General features: G+C 41.5%; 3 protein-coding genes and 1 long non-coding RNA gene across 8 annotated transcripts in view; 3 read left to right on the top strand and 1 right to left on the bottom strand.

The window, feature by feature from the left end:
• Positions 1 to 5,504, top strand: part of LOC133554017 (S-adenosylhomocysteine hydrolase-like protein 1) — a 31,034-nt gene extending 25,530 nt beyond the window's left edge. For 2 of the 3 annotated variants that reach the window (XM_061902342.1, XM_061902344.1), the window contains exons 9-17: positions 34 to 97; positions 197 to 285; positions 415 to 485; positions 2,556 to 2,650; positions 2,724 to 2,822; positions 2,962 to 3,030; positions 3,141 to 3,219; positions 4,334 to 4,454; positions 4,521 to 5,504. In XM_061902342.1, coding sequence (XP_061758326.1) covers positions 34 to 97; positions 197 to 285; positions 415 to 485; positions 2,556 to 2,650; positions 2,724 to 2,822; positions 2,962 to 3,030; positions 3,141 to 3,219; positions 4,334 to 4,454; positions 4,521 to 4,527 — 694 coding nt within the window. In that variant the 3' untranslated portion in view covers positions 4,528 to 5,504. Of the gene's footprint in view, positions 1 to 33; positions 98 to 196; positions 286 to 414; positions 486 to 2,555; positions 2,651 to 2,723; positions 2,823 to 2,961; positions 3,031 to 3,140; positions 3,220 to 4,333; positions 4,459 to 4,520 lie in introns of those variants that run through there. The other variant, XM_061902343.1, reaches the window with a different exon arrangement.
• LOC133554018 (uncharacterized) lies at positions 2,643 to 5,681 on the bottom strand. The gene is made up of 2 exons (XR_009807044.1): positions 5,581 to 5,681; positions 2,643 to 3,207 (listed from the first exon to the last, which is right to left on the bottom strand). It is a non-coding gene; the product is annotated as an uncharacterized LOC133554018 (long non-coding RNA).
• Positions 5,682 to 5,702: 21 nt separating this feature from the next.
• LOC133554016 (heat shock 70 kDa protein) lies at positions 5,703 to 8,243 on the top strand. 2 transcript variants are annotated; one of them, XM_061902340.1, is made up of 2 exons: positions 5,703 to 5,861; positions 6,004 to 8,243. In XM_061902340.1, exon 2 carries the CDS (start codon positions 6,025 to 6,027, stop codon positions 7,939 to 7,941), a length of 1,917 nt encoding a protein of 638 aa, XP_061758324.1. In that variant the 5' UTR covers positions 5,703 to 5,861; positions 6,004 to 6,024; the 3' UTR covers positions 7,942 to 8,243. The 2 variants fall into 2 exon arrangements, with proteins under 2 accessions (XP_061758324.1, XP_061758325.1); XM_061902341.1 differs by having other exon boundaries at positions 5,736 to 5,865.
• A 732-nt stretch (positions 8,244 to 8,975) lies between these two features.
• Positions 8,976 to 25,768, top strand: part of LOC133554015 (potassium voltage-gated channel subfamily C member 1-like) — a 70,557-nt gene continuing 53,764 nt past the window's right edge. The window contains exons 1-3 of one of the 2 annotated variants that reach the window (XM_061902339.1): positions 8,977 to 9,309; positions 9,461 to 9,660; positions 9,934 to 10,520. In XM_061902339.1, coding sequence (XP_061758323.1) covers positions 9,531 to 9,660; positions 9,934 to 10,520 — 717 coding nt within the window. In that variant the 5' untranslated portion in view covers positions 8,977 to 9,309; positions 9,461 to 9,530. Of the gene's footprint in view, positions 9,661 to 9,933; positions 10,521 to 25,768 lie in introns of both variants that reach the window. The other variant, XM_061902338.1, reaches the window with a different exon arrangement.

The raw sequence follows: 25,768 nt of genomic DNA, 5'->3' as shown, positions 1-25,768 counted from the left end.
AAAATTGTGTGGGATTTTGCTTGTCTCTACCAGCTTGAAGAGGACAACAGATATTATGTTTGGGGGCAAACAAGTGGTGGTGTGTGGTTATGGAGAGGTAAGTCATATATCTACAACATAGTTTCAGGTGTATGTCTACCTGATATTACAAAAATTGCAAACTGGTTTTAAATGCAGTCTTTTCGTTGTCCTTTAGGTGGGAAAAGGCTGCTGCACTGCTCTGAAAGCCTTGGGAGCCATTGTGGTAATCACAGAGATTGACCCCATCTGTGCCCTGCAGGCATGGTGAGTGTCTGCTCATTCTATACTGTTACATCACTTAATGTGCTCCACTGTGGATGAGGGGAGCTTTGATGATCAATTTTAAGTTGTTTACTTTTAAACTAATAAATGTGTATCTGTGTACCTGCATAGTATGGACGGCTTTAGAGTTGTCAAGCTGAGTGAAGTCATCCGGCAGATGGATGTGGTGATAACTTGCACTGGTATGAAACCTCACACAATCTCACACAATCTCACTTACAATCATTGTATATTATAATAGTTTGTACCTCAATGCTTCAAAGTGCTTATGTGTCTACCTGCAACACTTAAAGGGGACCATTTTCAATTGAATATAGGGTTGTTCGACAACAACATGTGTCAAACACGTCCACTTTTAGACCCATTTACAAATGTTCTCAAGTTCCAATACAAGTCTTAAAGGTTCTGAAGGTGGTAGAAATCCTTTGAGTATATCTCTAACAAAAATGGGACAAACACATGCAATTTTTTATAAATCTCTACCAAAAAATGAATTGCAGACGACCGTAAGGATTCTTTAAAAAAGTGTGTGTTTACTACTATGTCACTGTTTGTGTCGCATAAGTTGCATACATAAATGTAAGTATAAAAGCATGCACACACAGATGAAGAGTATACTCAAAGTTTGATATAGCTTGATCCAATATATCGCTATGTTCCATTTACAGTAATGCAATCGTGTCATGGACCCCAAATTTTTAGCCCGTTTTTTTTCAGCCACAGTCAACCGCGTTGTTTTTCACCAAAGTACCGCATATTTACAAACTTACTGTCGTGACCTGTGTTGGTTTACTCTACAGTTACCAGTCTTTATTGCTACACTTAGAATGTCTTGTTGTACGCTGTTGGCGACACTTTGCGCTAGGCTAATTATTATCCCTATCATTGTACATATTATACGAAAAATATAATATATCAGTATATACGATATACAGTATATATAATATGTAAATACTAAATATATGTTATATTTTATATTGTGATTACGGTATATTTTTAGTCTACTTTATACCTGCATTATCCTTTCCATCCTTACACTTTCAATCCTTTGTAACTGAGCGACTGTGTGGAGCAATTTCCCTTGTGGATCAATAAAGTTCCTCTAAGTCTAAGTCTAATGCCCTGTTTGTGTTTGCCGCCTCGTACCGGAATTAAACAAGCATTCTTACCTGCAAGCTGCTTCCAGTCGTCCTTTGCATGCTGGGAGACACGACCTTCGCAGACATGCGACCAGATCGTAACACTTAGAGAGTAAATCTTTGTTAAAGTCTCACAAAATAAGGAATAAACAAAAAAAACTAAATAAAAATAACATATCGACCCAGGTATGTCCAAACTTACTGGTGGATAACGCCCACCCCATTATGTTATGTGGTGTGGGGGCACAATCCACCAAGCAGTTTAGACTGCTGTGCTACAGCGCATACTTTTTTCCAAAAGAAACAGGTAAAAAATTAAGGATTCCTATATAACGCGATCTCGGGAATGATGCAATCGGTATTTTGTGGACCCCATTGACTGCGTTATATCAAACTTTGAGTGTATTAAAAGGACTGTTTAGGATACTTAGTAGTACAAGCAGTTTGTGTTTGCATGTGTGCGTTGTGAAGGGACATCGCCCACTACTGGGTAGCATTTTTGTTGTTGTTTTTCTGTATATTAACAAAAAATAATAATTTCGTAGATTAATGCCAATTAAATGTACCATCATCATTTTATTGCATGTTATTCTATTAGTGCTGTCAAAATATTTAAATTTGTGAATCAGATTAATCAATATTTCAATTTTTGTTTAATCATGATTATTTGCAGGTTATTACTCGCATGCATAATAAAAAAAAAAAACGCAAATAAAAGATCTCAATATTTGGACAACAATGCAATTGTATTGTTAGAATGTCATACAGCAACATTTTAACATGTTTTCTACGAATGCGTGTCATTTATTTGCTCAAAACATAATAACAGATTTATCTAAAGTCCCACCTGGGTGTATTTCAAGTGAAATTTGCCAGCGAGCACAACAGTCGCAGTTGCCTCACTCCTCTTTGCACTGACATATGCTTTAAACTTTCAAGTGACCATGCCGTGTTACAGTAAAAGAAGCATGTACGGTCAAACAAATTGCGCAATTAATCGGCTTACATACATAATAATTGCAAATATATTTGGAGATTAATCACATGAGTTAACTGTTATTTTTGACAACTCTAGGTTTTACATATGTGGCTCTGCTTACATTCTTTATAAAGGTAACAAGAATGTTGTCACCAGAGAACAGCTGGATCGGATGAAGAATGGCTGTGTTGTCTGCAACATGGGACATTCCAACACTGAGATTGATGTGGTAAAATGTTTAATGTGTATATTGTACTGTACTTTCTGTGACAATTGTAGGAATTGACTCTTGTCCTCTTCAGGCAAGTCTGCGCAGCCCTGAGCTGACCTGGGAGAGGGTGCGCTCGCAGGTGGACCACATCATCTGGCCTGATGGAAAGAGAGTTGTGATGCTTGCAGAGGTAATTTCCTGCTTGCACATGTAGAAATCATGTCTCAAGTTTGTTTTCTGTGCTTCCTGGTGAGGCATTACATGAACTGAATGGTAGTTACTGCACATCTCTAGATGGTTGTTTGTATGAGAATTGTGTTATCTCTCAGGGTCGCCTTCTGAATCTGAGCTGCTCCACTGTGCCTACGTTTGTGTTGTCCATCACTGCTACAACTCAGGTCAGTAGTTCTGCACTTGCAGTGGGGACACATCTTTATATAACATACTTAGGTGCTGAATGACAACCTTTTGTGAGGCCAAAGCTCTCGTTTGATCATGTTGTCTTTAGGCCCTGGCCCTGATTGAGTTGTTCAATGCTCCAGAGGGACGTTACAAGCAGGACGTATATCTTCTGCCTAAGAAAATGGGTAAGTAGTAAGCAAAAAAAAAATGACATGCTTTTACTGACAAACTTCCTCATCACAATAAAAATCACAAATAAACTCCTAAAAACATACATTATAGGGGATAGGCATTATTGAAAACATAATTAAAAAAAAATTAACTTAACTTCCAACCTTGTTGACTTTCGGTGTGGCTGAGTCAGTAGTGTGTATAACCTCCGCATGCCTCTATGTCCTTAAAACATCGGTGTGGTGTCTCCCTGGGCAGTGTGCTTCTTTATTTATTCATTTATTTTCTTTTTTTCTTTCTTTCCTTTTTTTTAGCTGTACAGGAGTGACTCAACATAAAACCTTAATTGGTTCTGTGACATAGGTCTTAACTCCAAACACTTGTATCTTAAATCAACATCTCCTGTTTAGATACATTTGAAATTCATTTAATTGGTGCTTGGCCACACAAAAACCGCACAATTTGAGCATGTAATATGCCTTTTAAATAAGAAATATTATATACAAAGCAAACAGTAGAATGCACTACTAACAATGACAGTAGTTTTATGACATACTGTAATGTAATAGTAATAACGGTATCTCCTTTCAGCTGCTTATTTGTCAAACACATCATCAGCAGCTTTTCCACAATTTAATGGCTAAACAACCCCAGTTTAATTATTATTTCAACATTTTTGGCTGGCATTAGACTCATTCTGCCTCAGTCTGGTGGAACCGAGCAGTGATACACTCTAAATACTTCACCAAGTTAGCGACACTTTGCCAGGTTTTTGATGATTTATTTCTTTAATTGAATGAACATCATCCATTTCTTACTGCACTGTCCTTCACACTCTCGTTCTTCCTTCCCATGGTTGAAAAACAAAGTTATGTCCACCTCTAACTATAAGCCAACTCTATAGAATAGGACCAGCTGTTTTAGGCGGATCTTATGAGGTTCATTATGACATTTGCTTTGCCAATTAATGCGGGGATGCTCGTAATTCAAATTTTTGCTTGCAACTTTAAGCATAAAAAATAGCTGAGAGACTGCTCTTATCTCAAAACACTCTTAAATTGAGTTACCACTTTACAATATGAACACGTAAATGAAACTGTAGCTGGACAAACAATGTCTTCCTTTCAGATGAATATGTGGCTAGTCTGCACCTCCCAAACTTTGATGCTCATCTGACTGAGCTCTCTGATGAGCAGGCCAAGTACATGGGCCTCAACAAGAATGGCCCCTTCAAGCCTAATTATTACAGGTAGGGTCTTACTTTTTTAAGTGTCTCCGTCTCTATGTGTACAATAATAATGTATTTTGCTTGCAGGTATTAATGAAACAGCCCGGTGGTGCTTTCCTGAAATAACAAGAAATGTCTATTTTATTTTACAAATTGCTACCAAATGGAGGAATTATTTTACTTATGCTGGATGTAATTTACTAGCATGTAAGCAACTATAGCTTTAAAAACCAAGCAGTACAGTATGTTGTATAATCAGCTAACATATTACATGTCTTGTCAACTATATAAACAAAAAAATTGCTTGCATGCCCTTATTTCTTAGTACTGCTGGTTGCTATGGCTTTTGATTTGTATTTTTTATTTGTACGCTTTGTGCCAAATGCCATAAGAATGGAATCCAGCCAGTGATGTATGTTATGTATTACATTCCATGTGGGAAAGTCTGGACTGAGCCAAAACAAACGAAATGTACATTATTTTAGCAACATTGTTGTTTTTATGTGTTTATGATCCATGTAAAATGTATTTGCATACACACCCCAAAAAGGTACCATCCAGTCGCTTTAGTCTTTATTACAAAAAATGACAGTGAGGATATGTGACACTTGTTCTATAATGATACAAACCCGAGACGCTATGAGAAGCCTCACTGTGTGCCGTCCATCTTCTGAGTCTTCCAAAATATGTACGGCTTCTCTTGGACAAGGTCAAAGCCAATTTTAATTTAAGCAACACATAAAGATGCTACATTTAAAAACTCCTCACTAGGAGCATTGCGGTTGAATAGCAAATGTGCAACCGAATAGTACTTTTAAGGCCATGATAGGATATGAATGTCCTTTTTAAAAATATTTGTTAGCATTGTTCTTGATTAAATGGATGTTGATTAACTTCAAACAGCATGCATCTTGTTATTGGTGCATGTCCTTAACATAATAACTAATCTTAGACGGCATGTTTTTGCCATCAGATTGTCTTCATTTGAACTTCTTATGATCAAAATGCCTAAACTGTATACAAAGTAGAGGACAATGCTTTCAATCAGCAATAAAGAAAGTTCACACAGTAGAGTACTTTTCAAGCTTTTCAGTTCTTGTTTTCTATTATTTTGTTGGAATAGACCTCACAACACTAATACAAATACCTCTGTGACTGCGCCGCACAGATTCATTGTGCTCCCCCGCGGTCAGTCTGGCTCAGCGTCCAAAGTGCCGTCCCGCTCTGGAATATTCTCCTGAGCGCTGGGCCAGGCTAATATTAACAGTTGAGTCACAGAGCTGGGGGGGTGGGCTTTGAGAGGATCATTCTGGAAAACTGTTTGTAACTATAAAAGGGACGAGTCAGTCCATTTGTGATCAAAAGAAGAACCACAGAGGTGAAAACGCAGGACAAGCGGTCTCAACAAGTCCCAGCCACAGACTTGAAGTAAGTAAGTTTTGTTTACATGACTTCTGCTTTTAACAGTAATATGACTTCAATGTTGGTACTGCTCACACATTCTGGATAGAAGACTTTATTGATAAATAGTGACTAATTTGATCCCAATCCTGAATATTATCCCTGACAGTATTTTCCAGGAATAGGCAAGATGTCTTCTGCAAAAGGCATATCCATTGGAATCGATTTGGGAACCACCTACTCGTGTGTTGCCGTTTTCCAGCATGGCAAGGTGGAGATTATTGCCAACGACCAGGGCAACAGGACCACCCCCAGCTATGTGGCCTTCACTGACACCGAGAGGCTCATCGGGGATGCGGCCAAGAACCAAGTCGCTATGAATCCTACCAACACAATCTTTGACGCCAAACGGCTCATCGGCAGAAAATGCAATGATCCGGTCGTACAGTCCGATATGAAGCTTTGGCCTTTCAAAGTGATCAATGACAATGGGAAGCCCAAAGTTCAGGTTGATTATAAAGGCGAGCTCAAATCCTTCTTTCCAGAGGAGATCTCCTCTATGGTCTTGGTTAAAATGAAGGAGATAGCAGAAGCTTACCTGGGACAAAAGGTGTCCAACGCAGTCATCACGGTTCCAGCTTACTTCAATGACTCTCAGAGGCAAGCCACCAAGGATGCAGGGGTGATTTCTGGACTCAACATTCTGAGGATCATCAACGAGCCTACGGCGGCGGCCATCGCTTACGGTCTGGATAAAGGCAAACAAGGAGAGCGCAACGTTCTCATCTTTGACTTGGGCGGTGGAACGTTCGACGTGTCCATCCTCACCATTGAGGATGGCATCTTTGAGGTGAAATCCACCGCGGGGGACACACACCTTGGCGGTGAGGACTTTGACAACCGCATGGTCAACCACTTTGTGGAGGAATTCAAAAGGAAACATAAGAAGGACATCAGCCAGAACAAGCGAGCAGTGAGGAGGCTACGTACAGCTTGTGAGCGAGCAAAGAGGACTCTGTCCTCAAGCACGCAAGCCAACATCGAGATCGACTCTCTGTTTGAAGGTATTGACTTCTACACCTCCATCACAAGGGCACGCTTTGAGGAGCTGAACTCTGAGCTCTTTAGGGGAACACTGGAGCCAGTTGAGAAGGCCCTGCAAGACGCCAAGCTAGATAAGGCGAAAATCAACGACATTGTCCTGGTTGGTGGTTCCACAAGAATCCCAAAGATCCAGAAACTTCTGCAAGATTTCTTTAACGGGAGAGACCTAAATAAAAGCATCAACCCTGATGAAGCGGTGGCCTATGGCGCTGCAGTCCAAGCCGCTATTCTCATGGGGGACACTTCAGAAAACGTCCAAGATCTGCTCCTGCTGGACGTGGCTCCTTTGTCTCTCGGGATTGAGACCGCAGGTGGAGTGATGACGCCTCTGATCAAACGCAACACCACCATCCCCACCAAGCAGACCCAGATCTTCACCACATACTCAGACAATCAACCAGGGGTGCTGATTCAGGTCTATGAGGGAGAGAGAGCCATGACGAAGGACAACAACCTTCTTGGCAAGTTTGAGCTCACAGGCATCCCTCCAGCTCCCAGGGGGGTTCCACAAGTGGAGGTCACTTTTGACATTGACGCCAACGGCATTTTAAACGTGTCTGCCGTGGACAAAAGCACCGGCAAAGAGAGTAAGATCACCATCACCAACGACAAGGGCCGTCTCACCAAGGAGGAGATCGAGAAGATGGTGCAGGACGCGGAAAAGTACAAAGCCGACGATGACATTCAGAGGGACAAGATCGCGGCCAAGAACTCACTGGAGGCATACGCGTACAACATGAAGAGCAGCGTGGAGGACGAGAACGTGAAGGGAAAGATTAGTGAGGAGGATAAAAAGGTGATCTTGGACAAGTGCGCGCAGGCAATCACGTGGCTGGAGAAGAACCAGTTGGCAGAGAAAGAGGAGTACGAACACCAGCTAAGGGAACTAGAGAATGTGTGCAAGCCTATCATTAGTAAGCTCTATCAAGGAGCGCCACCAGGAGGTTGCAACAGTCAGGCTGGAGGCAGCACAAAGGGCCCCACTATTGAGGAAGTGGACTAAAAGACTATTTTGATGCTTGTCAAATTTACTCGCATCGGCCACAACATTAGGTGCACCTGCACAATGTGGCATTGTCCAATACAAAAGCTGTATCAAAAGTTCAGTCTTTGCAAAGATAATTACTTCTTAAAGTATTAAATTATTCCTGTGATTTGCAGTGGTGTACAATTGTACTGCATCCTATTGATAAGTGTAATGTTTTCATCAATGGTATATAATTTTAGGCTTGGTATGATATCCAAATCGCAGCTATTAATGTCCTTGAATCATTGAAAAACGTGTTATAAAGCTCTGATATCATGGTTATGGTTTTAATTTATTTTAAACATGCATTCATTTATTATACAGTACATGACATAATCCTATTGTTTGTGTCTGAAAAGGAGTAGTAAGAGGAAGAGCTTATTTAATATTCCCTCTTTCCATTACATAGCAATTTGTTCAACTTGTAACACAAACGAATGAATAATCAAAATTATTTTTGGAGATAGACAAAATTAGATTAATTTTATTGAATTATATTGTTGTTATTATTGTGTTTTGTAAATATTAGTTTAAATAGTTTCTTAAATTGGAACATATTAGAACATTGTTTGACTTCTGATATTGATGGGTAAGGAGAAATTGCCTATCAAAAATCAAACTCAGACCTCCTTTCAAATGTAGTTATATTTAACATGTGAAAATTCAAGATTGACAAAGTCTATTCAATTTGTTTTGTTATTTTTTTTTCATGTAATCAAAGATGACAGTACATCAGCTGTTAGATTCAATATTCAAGTCTATTCTATTTGACTCTCTCTGACACTGTACTTTCAGTTTATTCTAGTCAAACACATTTTCAGATACAATATTTTTAACAAAAGGACATGAACCTTTTTTTTTTTAGTCTCCTTAATTCAAACATTTGCATTTTCAACTTAAAATACGTTAATTGGCAACACTAAATTGGCCCTAGTGTGTGAATGTGAGTGTGAATCTTGTCTGTCTATCTGTGTTGACCCTGTGATTAGGTGGCGACTTGTCCAGGGTGTACAACGCCTTCCACTCTAATGCGGCTCAGATAGGCTCCAGCACCCCCCGCGACCCGGAACGGTACAAGCTGTAGAAAATTGATGCCTGGAACATAAAATAGCTCAATCATCCAATTATGATTTTAAAACGTGATGTTCACCCAAATGACCACTGGGTGGCAACACCACACCGTGTTATGACTTTACCGGGTACACTTGAACGCTTCACAGCGACCTGTTGAAGCGGGCGTGTTTTTTCGACGGCGACGAATCTAAAAAAAAATGACCTTTCTCTGTCCTTCTAAAAAAGATAAAATCCTCAACGGGGCGGGTCCATTTGATGTTCAACCGAACAGTAGGTTTGACCAACATATGTTGCCTAAATTTTATTCGCCTGAGCTATTGTTTATTAACATATGCTATTGCTAGCTGTATTTAGTGTTGTGTTGAAAATGGCGCACGCACAAGTTCACAATTAAAGTCTAATTAGGTTCCCTAATTATTAGAGGGAGTGGTTCCAGGATACGCGCCAGCAGCCAAGGAGTTAATCCGAGCTGTGTCGCTAGGGGAAGGAGGATGCTTACGGGGGAGCAGCGGCACATCTCCAGCTGGAAAAGAGACTCACATCAGCTCCACTTGCAGGAAGAACTGTTGAATGTTTCCAGGTTTGTCAGTGGATTGCAGAACTCGGACCTGGATGTGTCAGGTTAGTCCCGCCTTGCAGGCCTGCGTAATTGCTGAGCTTTTAATTTGAAAAAAAAAAAAAATAAATAAAAAGACGTGTTGCGTTAATGACTTCGAAATAAGCGCAAACATCTGGAGGATTCCACCATCAGCACAAAGTGCAAACAGGTGGTTTGAGGGAGCTGCGATGAGTGCGCACTGGCGTTAATGCTCTGATTTGTGCCACACAAAGTGTTCATTTGTGGCGGGTACTGGGTCTAAATGATCAGCTCCGTGTGTGTTTCGTCTTACCGAGGGCGAAAATCCGGCAACAAACCTCCGTCCAAAACATGTCTGAAGGAGGAGATGTCCAGGGGCGAGGATTCGGATAAAATCATCATCAACGTAGGTGGCACCCGGCATGAAACCTACAAGAGCACCCTAAGGACCCTGCCGGGGACCCGCCTGGCATGGCTGGCCAACCCGGACCCGCAGGTCAGCACCGAGGAGTCGTCCGACTCGGCGCCTCCGAGCACCAACGAGTTATTCTTCGATCGACACCCGGGGATCTTCGCCTATGTGCTCAACTACTACCGGACTGGGAAGCTGCACTGCCCGGCCGACGTGTGCGGACCTCTCTTCGAAGAGGAGCTGGCCTTTTGGGGCATAGACGAGACCGACGTGGAGCCGTGCTGCTGGATGACTTACCGCCAGCACCGGGACGCCGAGGAGGCCCTGGAGACGTTCGAACCGCCAGAACCGGAGGACACGGACGACGACAGCGAGATGCCCAGGAGGTTTGGCATAGACGACTGTCCTGACAGGTCGAGGGGGTGCTGCGAAGTTTGGCAGCCCAAGTTCTGGGCCTTGTTTGATGACCCCTACTCATCCAGAGCAGCCAGGGTGAGTGTTGGTTCTTCTTCATGGTCCTAATGTTGGTGCAACAACATAATAATGATTCATAATAATTCAAAATCGTGCTTTCAATTCCCCCCCCCAAACTGATTAAGTCGCTGGAATATAAAGACAATATAACATACATCCATAAATGTGTATACATATGAAAAAGTGCAATATATTTATCCATGTATTTATATCTGTACCTAATTGCTCTTTTATCCTGCACTACAACAAGCTAATGCAACAACATTTTGTTCTTATCTGTACTGTAAAGTTCTACGGAGCCCCTTAAGGGACATGGATGTTTTGAGAGATCTCGCAAAAAGTATTGCGAGATCTCGCAACACTTTCTGCGAGATCTCACAAACGTTTTTTTTCCTATGTCAGTGAACTGGAAGTAAAACAGACAGTGGCCAAGTGGTTAGAGTGTCCGCCCTGAGATCGGTAGGTTGTGAGTTTAAACCCCGGCCGAGTCATACCAAAGACTATAAAAATGGGACCCGTTACCTCCCTGTTTGGCACTCAGCATCAAGGGTCGGAATTGGGGGTTTAATTACTAAAACTCATTCCCGGGCGCGGCACTGCTGCTGCCTACTGCTCCCCTCACCTCCCAGGGGGTGAACAAGGGTGATGGGTCAAATGCAGAGAATAATTTCGCCACACCTCGTGTGTGTGTGACAATCATTGGTACTTTAACTTTTTAACTTTAACACAGCGATTGAGCATGCGGGATCCTACCCATCATGTGTGTTCTGTTGTGGGACCATAATACGATTTGATGTCGTTAGATGTACAAACCCCGTTTCCATATGAGTTGGGAAATTGTGTTGGATTTAAATATAAATAGAATACAATGATTTGCAAATCATTTTCAACCCATATTCAGTTGAATATGCTACTAAGACAAGATATTTGATGTTCAAACTGATAATCGTTTTTTTTGTTGTTGCAAATAATCATTAACTTTAGAATTTGATGCCAGCAACACGTGACAAAGAAGTTGGGAAAGATGGCAGTAAATACTGATAAAGTTGAGGAATGCTCATCAAACACTTATTTGGAACATCCCACAGGTGTGCAGGCTAATTGGGAACAGTTGCGTGCCATGATTGGGTATAAAAGCAGCTTCCATAAAATGCTATGTAATTCACAAACAAGGATGGGCCGAGGGTCACCACTTTGTAAGCAAATTGTCAAACAGTTTTTCGAGCTTTTGCAAGGAATTTAGGGATTTTACCATTTGCGGTCTGAAAAATCATCAAAAAGCTCAGAAAATCTGGAGAAATCACTGCAAGTAAGCGATGATATTACATACATTTGATCCCTCAGGCGGTACAGCATCAAAAACCGACATCAGTGTGTAAAGGATATCACCATATGGGCTCAGGAACACTTCATAAAACCACTGTCTGTAACTACAGTTGGTCGCTACATCTCTAAGTGCAAGTTAAAACTCTACTATGCAAAGCCAAACCCATTTATCAATAATATCCTGAAACGCCGCCAGCTTGGCTGGGCCCGAGCTCACCTAAGATGGACTGATGCAAAGTGGAAAGTTGTACTGTGTTCTGATGAGGCCACATTTCAAATTATATTTGGAAACAGAGGATGTGGTGTCCTCCAGAACAAAGAGGAAAATAACCATTCGGATTGTTATAGGCGCAAAGTTCAAAAGCCAGCATCTGTGATGGTATGGGGGTGTATTAGTGCCCAAGGCATGGGTAACTTACACATCTGTGAAGGCACCATTAATGCTGAAAGGTCCATACAGGTTTTGGAGCAACATAGTATGTCATCCAAGCAACGTTATCATGGACGCCCTTGCTTATTTTAGCAAGACAATGCCACACCATGTGTTACAACAATGTGGCGTCATAGTTAAAAAGTCCGGGTACTACACTGGCCTGCCTGCAGTCCCGACCTGTCTCCCACTGAAAATTTTGAAGCCTAAAATACGACATCAGAGACTGTTGAACAATTTAAGCTGTACATCAAGCAAGCAAGAATGAGAAAGAATTCCACCTGAAAAGCTTCAAAAATGTGTCTCCTCAGTTCCCAAACGTTTGAGTGTTGTTAAAATAAAAGGTGCTGTAACACAGTGGTGAACATGCCCTTTCCCAACTACTTTGGCACGTGTTGCAGACATGAAATCCTAAGTTAATTATTATTTTCAAAAAAAATAAAAAAATTATGAGTTTGAACATCAAATACCTTGTCTTTGTAGTGCATTCAATTGAATATGGGTTGAAAAGGATTTGCAAATCATTGTAGTCCATTTCTATTTACATCCAACACAATTTCCCAACTCATATGGAAACGGGGTTTGTAAATATAAACGGAATACAATGATTTGCAAATTATTTTCAACCCATATTCAAACGAATGCACTACAAGGACAAGATATTTGATGTTCAAACTCATAAACTTTATTTTTTTTTGCAAATAATAATTAGCTTTAGAATTTCATGGCTGCAACCCATGCCAAAGTAGTTGGGAAAGGGCATGTTAATCACTGTGTTACATCACTTTTTCTTTTAACAACGCTCAATAAACGTTTGGGAACTGAGGAAACTAGTTGATGAAGTTTTGGAAATGGAATTCTTTCCCATTTTTGTTTTATGTAGAGCTTTAGTTGTTTAACAGTCTGGGGTCTCCGCTGTCGTATTTTACGTTTCATAATGCGCCACACAGGGAGACAGGTTCTGGACTGCAGGCGGGACCGTAAAGTACCCGCACTCTTACTACAAAGCCACGCTGTTGTAACACGTGGCTTGGCATTGTCTTGCTGAAATAAACAGGGGTGTCCATGATAACGTTGCTTGGATGACAACATATGTTGCTCCAAAACCTGTATGGGCCATTCAGCATTAATGGTGCCTTCACAGATGTGTAAGTTACCCATGCCTTGGGCATTATTGCACCCCCATACCATCACAGATGCTGGCTTTTGAACTTTGCGCCTATAACAATCCGGATGGTTATTTTCCTCTTTGTTCTGGAGGACACCACGTCCTCTGTTTCCAAATATAATTTGAAATATGGCCTCATCAGAACACAGTACAACTTTCCACTTTGCATCAGTCCATCTTAGATGGGCTTGGGCCCAGCGAAGCCGGCAGCGTTTCTGGGTGTTGTTGATAAATGGGTTTTGCTTTTAATAGTACAGTTTTAACTTGCACTTACAGATGTAGCGACCAACTGTAGTTACTGACAGTGGTTTTCTGAAGTGTTCCTGAGCCCAAGTGGTGATATCCTTTACACACTGTCGGTTTTTGATGCATTACCGCCTGAGGGATCAAAGGTCCGTAATATCGTCGCTTACGTGCAGTGATTTCTCCAGACTCTCTGAACCTTTTGATGATTTTTACGGACCGTAGGTGGTAAATTCCCAAATTTTCTTGCAATAGCTCGTTGAAAAATTTTGTTCTTAAACTGTTCGACAATTTGCTTACACAGTGGTGACCCTCGCCCCATTCTTGTTTGTGAATTTCTTAGCATTTCCTGGAAGCTGCTTTTGTACCCAATCATAGCACCCACCAGTTCCCAATTAGCCTGCACACCTGTAGGATGTTCCAAATAAGTGTTTGATGAGCATTCCTCAACTTTATCAGTATTTATTGCCACCTTTCCCAACTTTTTTGTCATGTGTTGCTAGCATCAAATTCTAAAGTTAATGATTATTTGCAAAAAAAACTAATGTTCATCAGTTTGAACATCAAATATGTTGTCTTTGTAGCATATTCAACTGAATATGGGTTGAAAATGCTTTGCAAATCATTGTATTCCGTTTATTTTAACATCTAACACAATTTCCCAACTCATATGGAAACGCGGTGTGTATGTCCAATAGTAAAATCAATCAATCAATCAATGTTTACTTATATAGCCCTAAATCACTAGTGTCTCAAAGGGCTGCACAAACCACCACGACATCCTCGGTAGGCCCACATAAGGGTAAGGAAAACTCACACCCAGTGGGACATCGGTGACAATAATGACCCAGTGGGACGTCGGTGACAATGATGACTATGAGAACCTTAGAGAGGAGGAAAGCAATGGATGTCGAGCGGGTCTAACATGATACTGTGAAAGTTCAATCCACAATGGATCCAACACAGTCGCGAGAGTCCAGTCCAAAGCGGATCCAACACAGCAGCGAGAGTCCCGTTCACAGCGGAGCCAGCAGGAAACCATCCCAAGCGGAGGCGGATCAGCAGCGCAGAGATGTCCCCAGCCGATACACAGGCAAGCAGTACATGGCCACCGGATCGGGAGAGTGGGACATAGAAAAGAAACAGCAGATCAACTGGTCTAAAAAGGGAGTCTATTTAAAGGCTAGAGTATACAAATGAGTTTTAAGGTGAGACTTAAATGCTTCTACTGAGGTGGCATCTCGAACTGTTACCGGGAGGGCATTCCAGAGTACTGGAGCCCGAACGGAAAACGCTCTATAGCCCGCAGACTTTTTTTGGGCTTTGGGAATCACTAACAAGCCGGAGTCCTTTGAACGCAGATTTCTTGCCGGGACATATGGTACAATACAATCGGCAAGATAGGATGGAGCTAGACCGTGTAGTATTTTATACGTAAGTAGTAAAACCTTAAAGTCACATCTTAAGTGCACAGGAAGCCAGTGCAGGTGAGCCAGTACAGGCGTAATGTGATCAAACTTTCTTGTTCTTGTCAAAAGTCTAGCAGCCGCATTTTGTACCAACTGTAATCTTTTAATGCTAGACATGGGGAGACCCGAAAATAATACGTTACAGTAGTCGAGGCGAGACGTAACAAACGCATGGATAATGATCTCAGCGTCTTTAGTGGACAGAATGGAGCGAATTTTAGCGATATTACGGAGATGAAAGAAGGCCGTTTTAGTAACGCTTTTAATGTGTGCCTAAAAGGAGAGAGTTGGGTCGAAGATAATACCCAGATTCTTTACCGTGTCGCCTTGTTTAATTGTTTGGTTGTCAAATGTTAGAGTTGTATTATTAAATAGAGTTCGGTGTCTAGCAGGACCGATAATCAGCATTTCCGTTTTTTTGGGATTAAGTTGCAAAAAGTTAGCGGACATCCATTGTTTAATTTCATTAAGGCACGCCTCCAGCTGACTACAATCCGGCGTGTTGGTCAGCTTTAGGGGCATGTAGAGTTGGGTGTCATCAGCATAACAGTGAAAGCTAACACCGTATTTGCGTATAGTGTCACCTAGCGGCAGCATGTAGATGCTGAAGAGTGCAGGGCCAAGGACCGAACCCTGGGGAACTCCACACGTTACCTTAACGTAGTCCGAGGTCACATTGTTATGGGAGACACACTGCATCCTATCAGTAAGATAAGAGTTAAACCAAGACAGGGCTAAGTCTGACATACCAATTCGTGTTTTGATACGTTCTAATAAAATATTATGATCGACGGTATCGAAAGCAGCGCTAAGATCGAGGAGCAGCAACATAGATGACGCATCAGAATCCATCGTTAGCAATAGATCATTAGTCATTTTTGCGAGGGCTGTCTCCGTGGAGTGATTTGCTCTGAAACCGGATTGAAAGGTTTCACATAGATTGTTAGACGCTAAGTGTTCATTTAACTGCTCCGCAGCAATTTTTTCAAGGATTTTTGAAATAAAGGGAAGGTGAGACACCGGTCGGTAGTTTACCATGAGGTCAGGATCGAGGTTAGGTCTTTTAAGAAGAGGATGAATAACCGCTTTTTTGAATGCTAGGGGAACAGTGCCCGAGGAGAGTGATAAGTTTATAATATTTAGCACTGATGGACCTAATAATACAAAGAGCTCCTTGATCAGTTTCCCAGGAAGAGGGTCAAGTAAGCATGTTGTCTGTTTTATTCCATTTACACGTTGTAACAATTCCTCTAATGTTATTTCCTCAAAACGAGAGAAACTATTTTGGAGGGCAGTATCCGCCGTATATACCATCGTATCAGTGTTAATAGAACCCCGTTGTAGCTGGGACGCATTGTCTTTAATCTCCTTTCTAATGACTTCAATTTTCTTACTAAAGAATTGCATAAAGTCATCAGCTGAGTGGGTTGAGCTACTGGAAGGGGTCCCTTGTTGGGTTAGCGATGCTACCGTACTAAACAAAAATTTAGGATCGTTTTTATTACGGTGGATGAGATTTGAGTATAATTTAGCTTTAGCTAAGGTAAGCATGCGTTTATAAGTTATTAAACCATCACTCCATGCTTGATGGTGCACCTCAAGTTTAGTCGTGCGCCATTTGCGTTCCAGCTTTCTACATAATAATTTCTGAGCTCTAGTTTCTTCTGTAAACCACGGGGTGCGCTTTTTTGGAGCCTTTTTTAACTTTAGCGGTGCTATGTTATCAATGGTTTCGCGCAGGGTGTCGTTAAAGTTGTTAGTGAGGTTGTCAATAGAGCCCACATACTTTGGGAATGGTGCCATAACCGAGGGCAGTAGGTCAGCAAGAGTTGTCGTGGCCGTATTAATGTTGCGGCTGCTATAGCAGTTGTTATTATTATTATTAGTTTGACGAACATGCGTCTGAACCTCGAATTTTATAAGGTAATGATCGGACAATACTTTAGTATACGGGAGTATCGTAACTTTGGGGACGGTGATACCCCTGACAAGCACTAGGTCTATCGTATTACCGTTGCGATGCGTGGGTTCATTTATTATTTGTGTGAGACCACAGCTATCAATTACAGTCTGGAGCGCTACGCACGGTGGGTCCGATGGGGTATTCATATGGATATTAAAGTCCCCCATTATGATTATATTATCGGCGTGTGTCACTAGATCAGCAACGAACTCTGAGAATTCATTGATAAAGTCCGAATAGGGCCCTGGGGGGCGGTAGATAACAGCCAGGTGTAGAGGCAGCGGTGTGACAGACTTCATAGTAAGCACCTCAAACGATTTATATTTATTATTTATGTTATGACTAAGGTTAAAGTTTTCGTTGTATATTAGTGCGACCCCCCCACCCCTTTTAAGCGGACGGGCAATATGCGCATGTGTAAAGTTAGGAGGACATGCCTCATTTAGCGCAAAAAAGTCGTTTGGTTTAAGCCAGGTTTCGCTGAGACCGATGACGTTAAGATTGTTGTCTCTGATAATATCATTAACTAATAACGTTTTGGGAGACAATGATCTTATGTTTAAAAAACCTATATTATAGGTAGTGGGCTGTTTTAGGGAGTTTTTGATCAAATTATCCGTAGTAGCAATATTAATAATGTTCTGTTTATTATGCCCAGTGCATTTAGTATAGTTACGACCATATCTAGGAATTGATATGACAGGAATTTTCCGATTGTTTGTTTGTTGCTTTGATAAACTGCACGCATCATGGTTAGCCACCTCAGTAACGGGGATTTTCCGATTGTTTGTTGCTTTGATAAACTGCACGCATCATAGTTAGCCACCTCAGTAACACACATGTCCAACTCTGAAACACTCAAAGCAGAAAAAACGTGTTCTAATTTAACTGACTCCTTACCCAGACCAGTAGTCTCGCATTTTCCATTTAAATCTGGCTGCAGGATGGAGGGAAGTGGTGTTCTGTGGGGATTAGCCTTCTGCTTTGTTTTTAGCCCCGCTCGACATCCGCGTTTCCGATCACACCGCTGGCGTCTGCTCCGTAGACGGCCCCCGCTGCTACTAGACTCCCCTGCTTCACAGGCCGCTGGATGTAGCCGCCGACGTATTCCCATGCTAGTTAGCATGTTTAGCACGCACGCGTCTATCAGTCCAAAACGGCCCGATATGTCCACATCCAGAAGTGTCTGGCGGTCGTACGTGATCACGGAGTGACCATGATGTGAGCCAGCCATAAAGTCTGTGGAATTGTCCGGTATTTCTGCCAAATGTTTCATCTTTAGCAGGAGCTCCGCGAGGACGCAGCCCGTCCGGGCGCCGCCATCTTGGAAAATCGAAATCAATAAACTTCTCCCACGTATGATTGTTAGGCCTCTCCATCACGTTGTTTCGCTTCCGGTTCACAATTGCTGTGTCTGTTTTACTTCCGGTTCACTTACATAGGAAAAAAATATTTTGCGAAACCTCTCAAAAAGTATTGCGAGGTCTTGCCAAGCATTTTTTCCCCCCCATGTCCCCTTAGGGGCTCCGTAAAGTTCAAATTTGAAATACAATAGAATGAAGTCTAAGGTGCAACAGGTAGCCTTTCAACGCAAGACTGACATTGTGTTTAATTTACTTTCAAATGTACTGCCATTATGCTCTTGAGCACGTAAAAATACAATTCTAGCTATGGAAAATGTGCAAATGTGCACTGGTAACTATTATTTTTTTCACTTTTTATTGCAACATTGTCGGTAGGGATGGGCGATATGACCTAAATATCACAATATATTATTTGTTAAACAAATGTAATAGGAGCATTTAAAAAAGGGTTACAAGGCTTCTTTTTTAAAGTTAACTACTACTGATAGTCACACACACAGTAGGTGTGGTGAAATTACTCTCTGCATTTGACCCATTCCCTTGTTCCACCCCCTGGTAGGTGAAAGGAGCAGTGAGCAGCAGCAGTGGCCGCGCTCGGAAATCATTTAGTTTGCAGTAACACTGTCGTTCTCAAACTTTTCTCACCAGTACCACCTCTGAAAACACTTAGCTCTCTAAGTAACACCATAATGACTAACAATAAAATGCAGTAGTGTAATAAGCCTATGTGTGGTCTAATGTGGCACAATTACTTAGTAAACTATCTTGCAAGAAGCATAAACAAGAGAAACCTACAGAGATTGCCATTTAAAATTCCTTGGAGTAAGATTCGGATTTGGCTGCGTACCTGGCAACCTCAGTCATGGAGAGTGGGAGGGGACTACAGAATTTTGACCCTGATTGCATTACCATTTCTGGCCACATTACTACATATGGCACCATTTAATATGATCCTGAGACAAGGTACTGTATATAGACCCAAAAATATTCCCAGTAAAAATTATAAAATGCGGTAAAATTCACGACGATTACTATTATTTAAGATTTTAATTATCATAAATATCTTAATTGATTACCGCACTTTGATAAAATCACTATGATACAGCTGTTTTCCTGGAGAAGCAGCTAGTACGCTAATTGTAAACTTGCATAAATGCTAACATGAATACAAAACACATTAACACTTTCCCTATTACACACATCATACACCAATCTAAAGTATATTATGTCTATTGATATATCTATTAAAAAAAAGACTTAGTTAAACGAGTACTTTTCGAGCACATTCAACCGTACTCTGATAACAGTGATCATTTAGGTCACAATAACTGGTATACAATTGTCATATCATTAAATCCCTAGACACAAGTACAAACCCCGTTTCCATATGAGTTGGGAAATTGTGTTAGATATAAATCTAAACCGAATACAAGGATTTGCAAATTCGTTTCAACCCATATTCAATTGAATGCACTACAAAGACACGATATTTTATGTTCAAACTCTTAAACTTAATTTTTTTTTTGCAAATAATAATTAACATAGAATTTCATGGCTGCAACACGTGCCAAAGTAGTTGGGAAAGGGCATGTTCACCACTGTATATGTTTTTCACAATTACTAATTATATTGAATGGAAATTACTCATTGGCCCGAGGAATTTGTTTGGCATTCAGGCTTGCCACACTTCGCTGTATCATACATGCATGGAGCGTGTGCACATACACAAGCAATCCCAGAGAAGCAACTGTCTGGTTGTTGTTAATATGATGTAATATATATATTTAATGATAGCTAATGTTGGCTACCAGTATTGTATTATTAGCTAACACAAACCTAATGCGTGTGCACGTGTTACAAACTATGTCACGTATTTACACCCCAAAAGCTGTTCGAGGGCAGCACATAATGCTTTAAATAATTTTAAAAGCTTGTGCCCTCAATGCATCCGTGTAAATGTTGCAAACAGCCCACCAATGAGATTAGATTCGCAGTTGCGATCTATTTGTTTGGGAGACGTTTTTTATGCACATGTAAATGCAGCGTCGGCAAATGCCTGCCACCTGACTTGCAACTGGACTAGACCATGAGTCAGAGTCAAAAGAAATTAAGCTGAGTAGTTGCAGTATTTGGATTCAGTTTTCTGGTTCATTGTTCTGATGTTTTAAATAGTTAAATCGTACGTTGAGGTGTCTATTCCATGAACGCACCGTAAAAACACCTCCATTTCATATTCTTCCAAGTACATATCGATCACTCTGCACAATAGCTTAGTTGCTCAGACTTAACTGTGTTCATTAAAGTTTATATTGGGGATTGTCATTTCTTAATAGGTCTTGTTTCCATGTTAGCATTTAAGCTTGTGAGCTAGTGCCAGTCCGTCCGTACGTTTATCAAAGTGTGGCTATCAAAATGGGTTTTCCGATTAGTTTAATTTAAAACTTTACTAATGCTCTACAGTTTTTCGGCGATTAGAGATGTGAATCTTTGGGCACCTAACGATTCGATCCAATTCCGATTCCTATGCTGACAATTTGAGCCTGAAGAGTTTCTCGATTCAACTCGATTCTCAATGCAAACCGATTCTTCCATGTATTATTTGGTATAATTATGATGAAACTTTTTCAAAACAGATTAAATGTTAGAAAAGCTCCTTCTGGTTGTATGAAGATGGCCTAGAATCGTATAAAATAAAGAAATATTTTTTAAATCGATTTTTGGAAAATTATGAATCGATATAGAAATAAGATGAATAAGAACTAGGACTCTTTTTTTTTTATTTTATTTATTTATTTATTTATTTATTTTTTGGCGCACCCTTAATGACGGTTATTGTTATTATTACCGTACATGATGCCCACTTGCATATTTGACCTGAATTTGAATTACACCGAGAACATTATTGGGAAGAGAAGGGTAATGTACAAAACAAGCTTTTTTTATTTTTTAAAAACATCATTCAGTGACTAAGTGAGGAAGCGACCTATGCATCGCTTCAACCAATTATGGCCCACATTGTATGTCGTACTTGAGTTGGTACAGAGGCTTTTTTTAAATTCATGCTGCCATACAAAAACATGTTCATTCCAAGCAAATTGCATTTCATTTACAATGGCATGTATAAAATAAAGTGGTTGAGCTAGATAAACTGAAATCTGTAACTCATATTGGTGAGTGGGTCCTTCACTATACTGTAAGCATTTGAAAGTTGACTCTGCCTAATGGGTTTGTAACAAAAGCAGCCCAGACCCAGTGTAGAGAACCTCCATCCATCCATCCATCATCTTCCGCTTATCCGAGGTCGGGTCGCGGGGGCAGCAGCCTAAGCAGGGAAGCCCAGACTTCCCTATCTCCAGCCACTTCGTCTAGCTCTTCCCGGGGGATCCCGAGGCGTTCCCAGGCCAGCCGGGAGACATAGTCTTTCCAACGTGTCCTGGGTCTTCCCCGTGGCCTCCTACCAGCTGGACGTGCCCTAAACACATCCCTAGGGAGGCGTTCGGGTGGCATCCTGACCAGATGCCCGAACCACCTCATCTGGCTCCTCTCGATGTGGAGGAGCAGCGGCTTTACGTTGAGCTCCTCCCGGATGGCAGAGCTTCTCACCCTATCTCTAAGGGAGAGCCCCGCCACCCGGCGGAGGAAACTCATTTCGGCCGCTTGTACCCGTGATCTTATCCTTTCGGTCATGACCCAAAGCTCATGACCATAGGTGAGGATGGGAACGTAGATCGACCGGTAAATTGAGAGCTTTGCCTTCCGGCTCAGCTCCTTCTTCACCACAACGGATCGATACAACGTCCGCATTACTGAAGACGCCGCACCGATCCGCCTGTCGATCTCACGATCCACTCTTCCCCCACTCGTGAACAAGACTCCTAGGTACTTGAACTCCTCCACTTGGGGCAGGGTCTCCTCCCCAACCCGGAGATGGCATTCCACCCTTTTCCGGGCGAGAACCATGGACTCGGACTTGGAGGTGCTGATTCTCATTCCGGTCGCTTCACACTCGGCTGCGAACCGATCCAGTGAGAGCTGAAGATCCCGGCCAGATGAAGCCATCAGGACTACATCATCTGCAAAAAGCAGAGACCTAATCCCGTGGCCACCAAACCGGAACCCCTCAACGCCTTGACTGCGCCTAGAAATTCTGTCCATAAAAGTTATGAACAGAATCGGTGACAAAGGACAGCCTTGGCGGAGTCCAACCTTCACTGGAAACGTGTCCGACTTACTGCCAGCAATGCGGACCAAGCTCTGACACTGATCATACAGGGAGCGGACTGCCACAATAAGACATTCCGATACCCCATACTCTCTGAGCACTCCCCACAGGACTTCCCGAGGGACACGGTCGAATGCCTTCTCCAAGTCCACAAAGCACATGTAGACTGGTTGGGCAAACTCCCATGCACCCTCAAGAACCCTGCCGAGAGTGTAGAGCTGGTCCACAGTTCCACGACCAGGACGAAAACCACACTGTTCCTCCTGAATCCGAGGTTCGACTATCCGGCGAAGCCTCCTCTCCAGTACACCTGAATAAACCTTACCGGGAAGGCTGAGGAGTGTGATCCCACGAAAGTGACTATTAAGGGTCACTACAGCTAGAGGAGCTTTCATTTGTCAAAACGATATTAAAAAAAAAAGAAAAATACATTTCACTGAAAGAGGCTGGCTCTCATTCTGTTAATGAAATGAAAAGGTGATCTCTTCAAAGGCACAATGTTTTTTTGTGTGCCAGTCGCTCTGCAAACAGTGTTTGTTTTCTCTTATGGGACAGGTGGCACTTGCAGGCTGTCACTGTACAGGAAAGCAGCCGTCAGCACTGAATCATGCAGCTCAGAATGACCTGCACTCTGTCTCACTCTTAGTCATGGCTCTCCATCACCAGGGAATATTAGCAATTAATCTCCAAGGTTTGGAAGTTGTAAAGTCTGGGATAGCTGTTAATCTTAGGTGTAGAAGTGATCTTTACATTGTATTGACACACTCGTGATTTTTGCATTTTCTCTTTGGCCTTTTCATGCCTGTATACATATATGTTATGTATATTATCTCCATGTGCATTTTGAAAAGATCATGGACTATATTGTTTACAGATAGGGATTTTATGCTGCCGATTTCGATCATCTACGTGTAGTACTGGCCGATGCTAATACAAATCATAAGGGATGGGTGAAATGGCCTAAAATCTACATTGGGATATATATTGCAGCCTCCTGGAATAACAAAATAGATCACATTATATTATTTTGTATATAAATGATAATGGAACCATTTCAAAATGGGTTACAAATTTGTCTGCTGATGTATGGAGTAACATATTGCGTCATTTCTAATTGTTTTATTTTGTCAAAACTATTATTAATCTACTAGCTAATTTACTGTTAATATCCGAGGAGCACTGTCAATAACACTGTGGATACTTCCTGAATCTTAAGACCATCACCTGATCATTGCTTTCTTTGGAATCATATTGAGCTTCGCAAAACTAGAAAAATGCTGTCAAAAGGCGAAACCCGTGAACGCAATTAGTACAGTAGCTAACAACAGCACTGCTCTGCTGACGAAGATCACAATGGATGTGCTGCAGGCACACACTAGTTGTCTCAATTTGTTGGCTGTGTCCTTCAAGCCCAGCCCATGCGGTCAAGGATGTGTTGGTCCTGGAGAGAGTCCTTCAGCCGCATCTGGAGTGATGTGAAATGGGACAGTTTAGCCTTCCCAACACTTCATGGTTATGTCTCTTGTTCACATTCTCACAATTGTGATATTGCTGTCAGATCCACTAACCGGAGAAAAGAAAAACATACAATTTTAAAACACAAGTTGTTTAGATTTATCGTGTGTATGTGTGTGGCCGTCGGCAGATTTATATAATGCTCAGAGAGAAGTATAGTATTTTTTTTTAATACAAACTACTTAATGACATATCAGGGGTCCCCAAACAAGTTTTTGAATTGGTGCCACATTGGGTTAAAAGACGGTGGCAGGTGGGGGTGTGTATGTACAGTATGTAGATATATATACATGTATATGAAACATTTTTTTTATTCATTATTATTATGAACTTGTCAGCTATTTGTCTTTTTCTTTTTTGCCGCGGTGGCCGTGGTTAAATTCGAGCCCTTTGTATATATACACTGTGTTCCAATATTATTATGCAAACTGGATTTAAGAGTCAAAAACTATTTTTTTTAAAGTTTTTCCATTAATTAAACTCATGGATGGTATTGTGTCTCAAGGCTCTGTACATTATTGACATCAATCTCAGACACTTGCGATAAACAGTCTCCCAGGTGAGCCCAATCAAAGGAAAACAGCTTAAAAGTGATGTTCCACATTATTAAGCAGGCTACAGGTTTCAAGCGATATGGGGAAAAAAACAATCTCTTTGCTGCTGAAAAGCGTAGGATAGTACACACTACTTTGCTCAGGGTAAAAAAACATTGGATATTTCCAAAAACTTGTGTGATCATTGAACTGTAAATAAATGTGTTGCTAATTCAGAGCACAGGCAAGTTCATGCAGATAAAGGCAAAAAAAAAAAAAAAGTCTCTGCCAGACAACTTCATCAGATTAATAAGCTGCGAAAACGCCATTGCAACGCACAAAAGAGATTTTTAAAGCCGCTGTTTCCTCTGGAGTCCCATGAACCTCAAGGTGTAGGATCCTCAAGAAGTTTGCAAATGTGCTTAAAACTAATGTTCGGCCACCCCTAAACAATGCTTACAAGCAGAAATTGTTGCAGTTGGCTCAGGAATACATAGAGTAATTTTCAAACAGTTTTGTTTACTGATGAGAGCCGTGCAACCCTAGATAGCTCAAATGGCTGGAGCAGCGGATGGTTGGTGAATGGCCACAATGTCCCAACAAGGCTGAGACGGCAGCCAGGGGGTAGCGGTGTCATGTTTTGGGCTGGAATCAGTGAGCTTGTAGGTCCCTGAGGGTGTGAAAATTACCTTAGTTTCTGACCGACCACTTTCTTCTATGGTACAAAAAGAAGAACAAAAAATTATATTCATGCATGACAATGCCCCATGTCATGCTGCAAAGAACGCCACTGAGTCACTGGCTGTTATGGACATAAGAGGAGAAAAACTGATGGTGTGGCCACCATCCTCTCCTGACCTCAACCCCATTTAGAAACTCTGGAGCATCATCAAGCCATAGATTTATGAGGGTGGGAGACAGTTCATATCCAAGCAGCAGCTCTGGAACGCTACTCTAACATCCTGCAAAGAAATAAAAGTTGAAACTGTTAAAGAACTCACAAGTTCAATGGATGCAAGGCTTATGAAAGTGA

The sequence above is a fragment of the Nerophis ophidion genome, linkage group LG06 (genome assembly GCF_033978795.1).
Source record: "Nerophis ophidion isolate RoL-2023_Sa linkage group LG06, RoL_Noph_v1.0, whole genome shotgun sequence".
Lineage (NCBI taxonomy): Eukaryota > Metazoa > Chordata > Actinopteri > Syngnathiformes > Syngnathidae > Nerophis > Nerophis ophidion.
The sequence above is the reverse complement of the archived record's forward strand: the minus strand, read 5'-3'. Positions and strand labels throughout refer to the sequence as shown.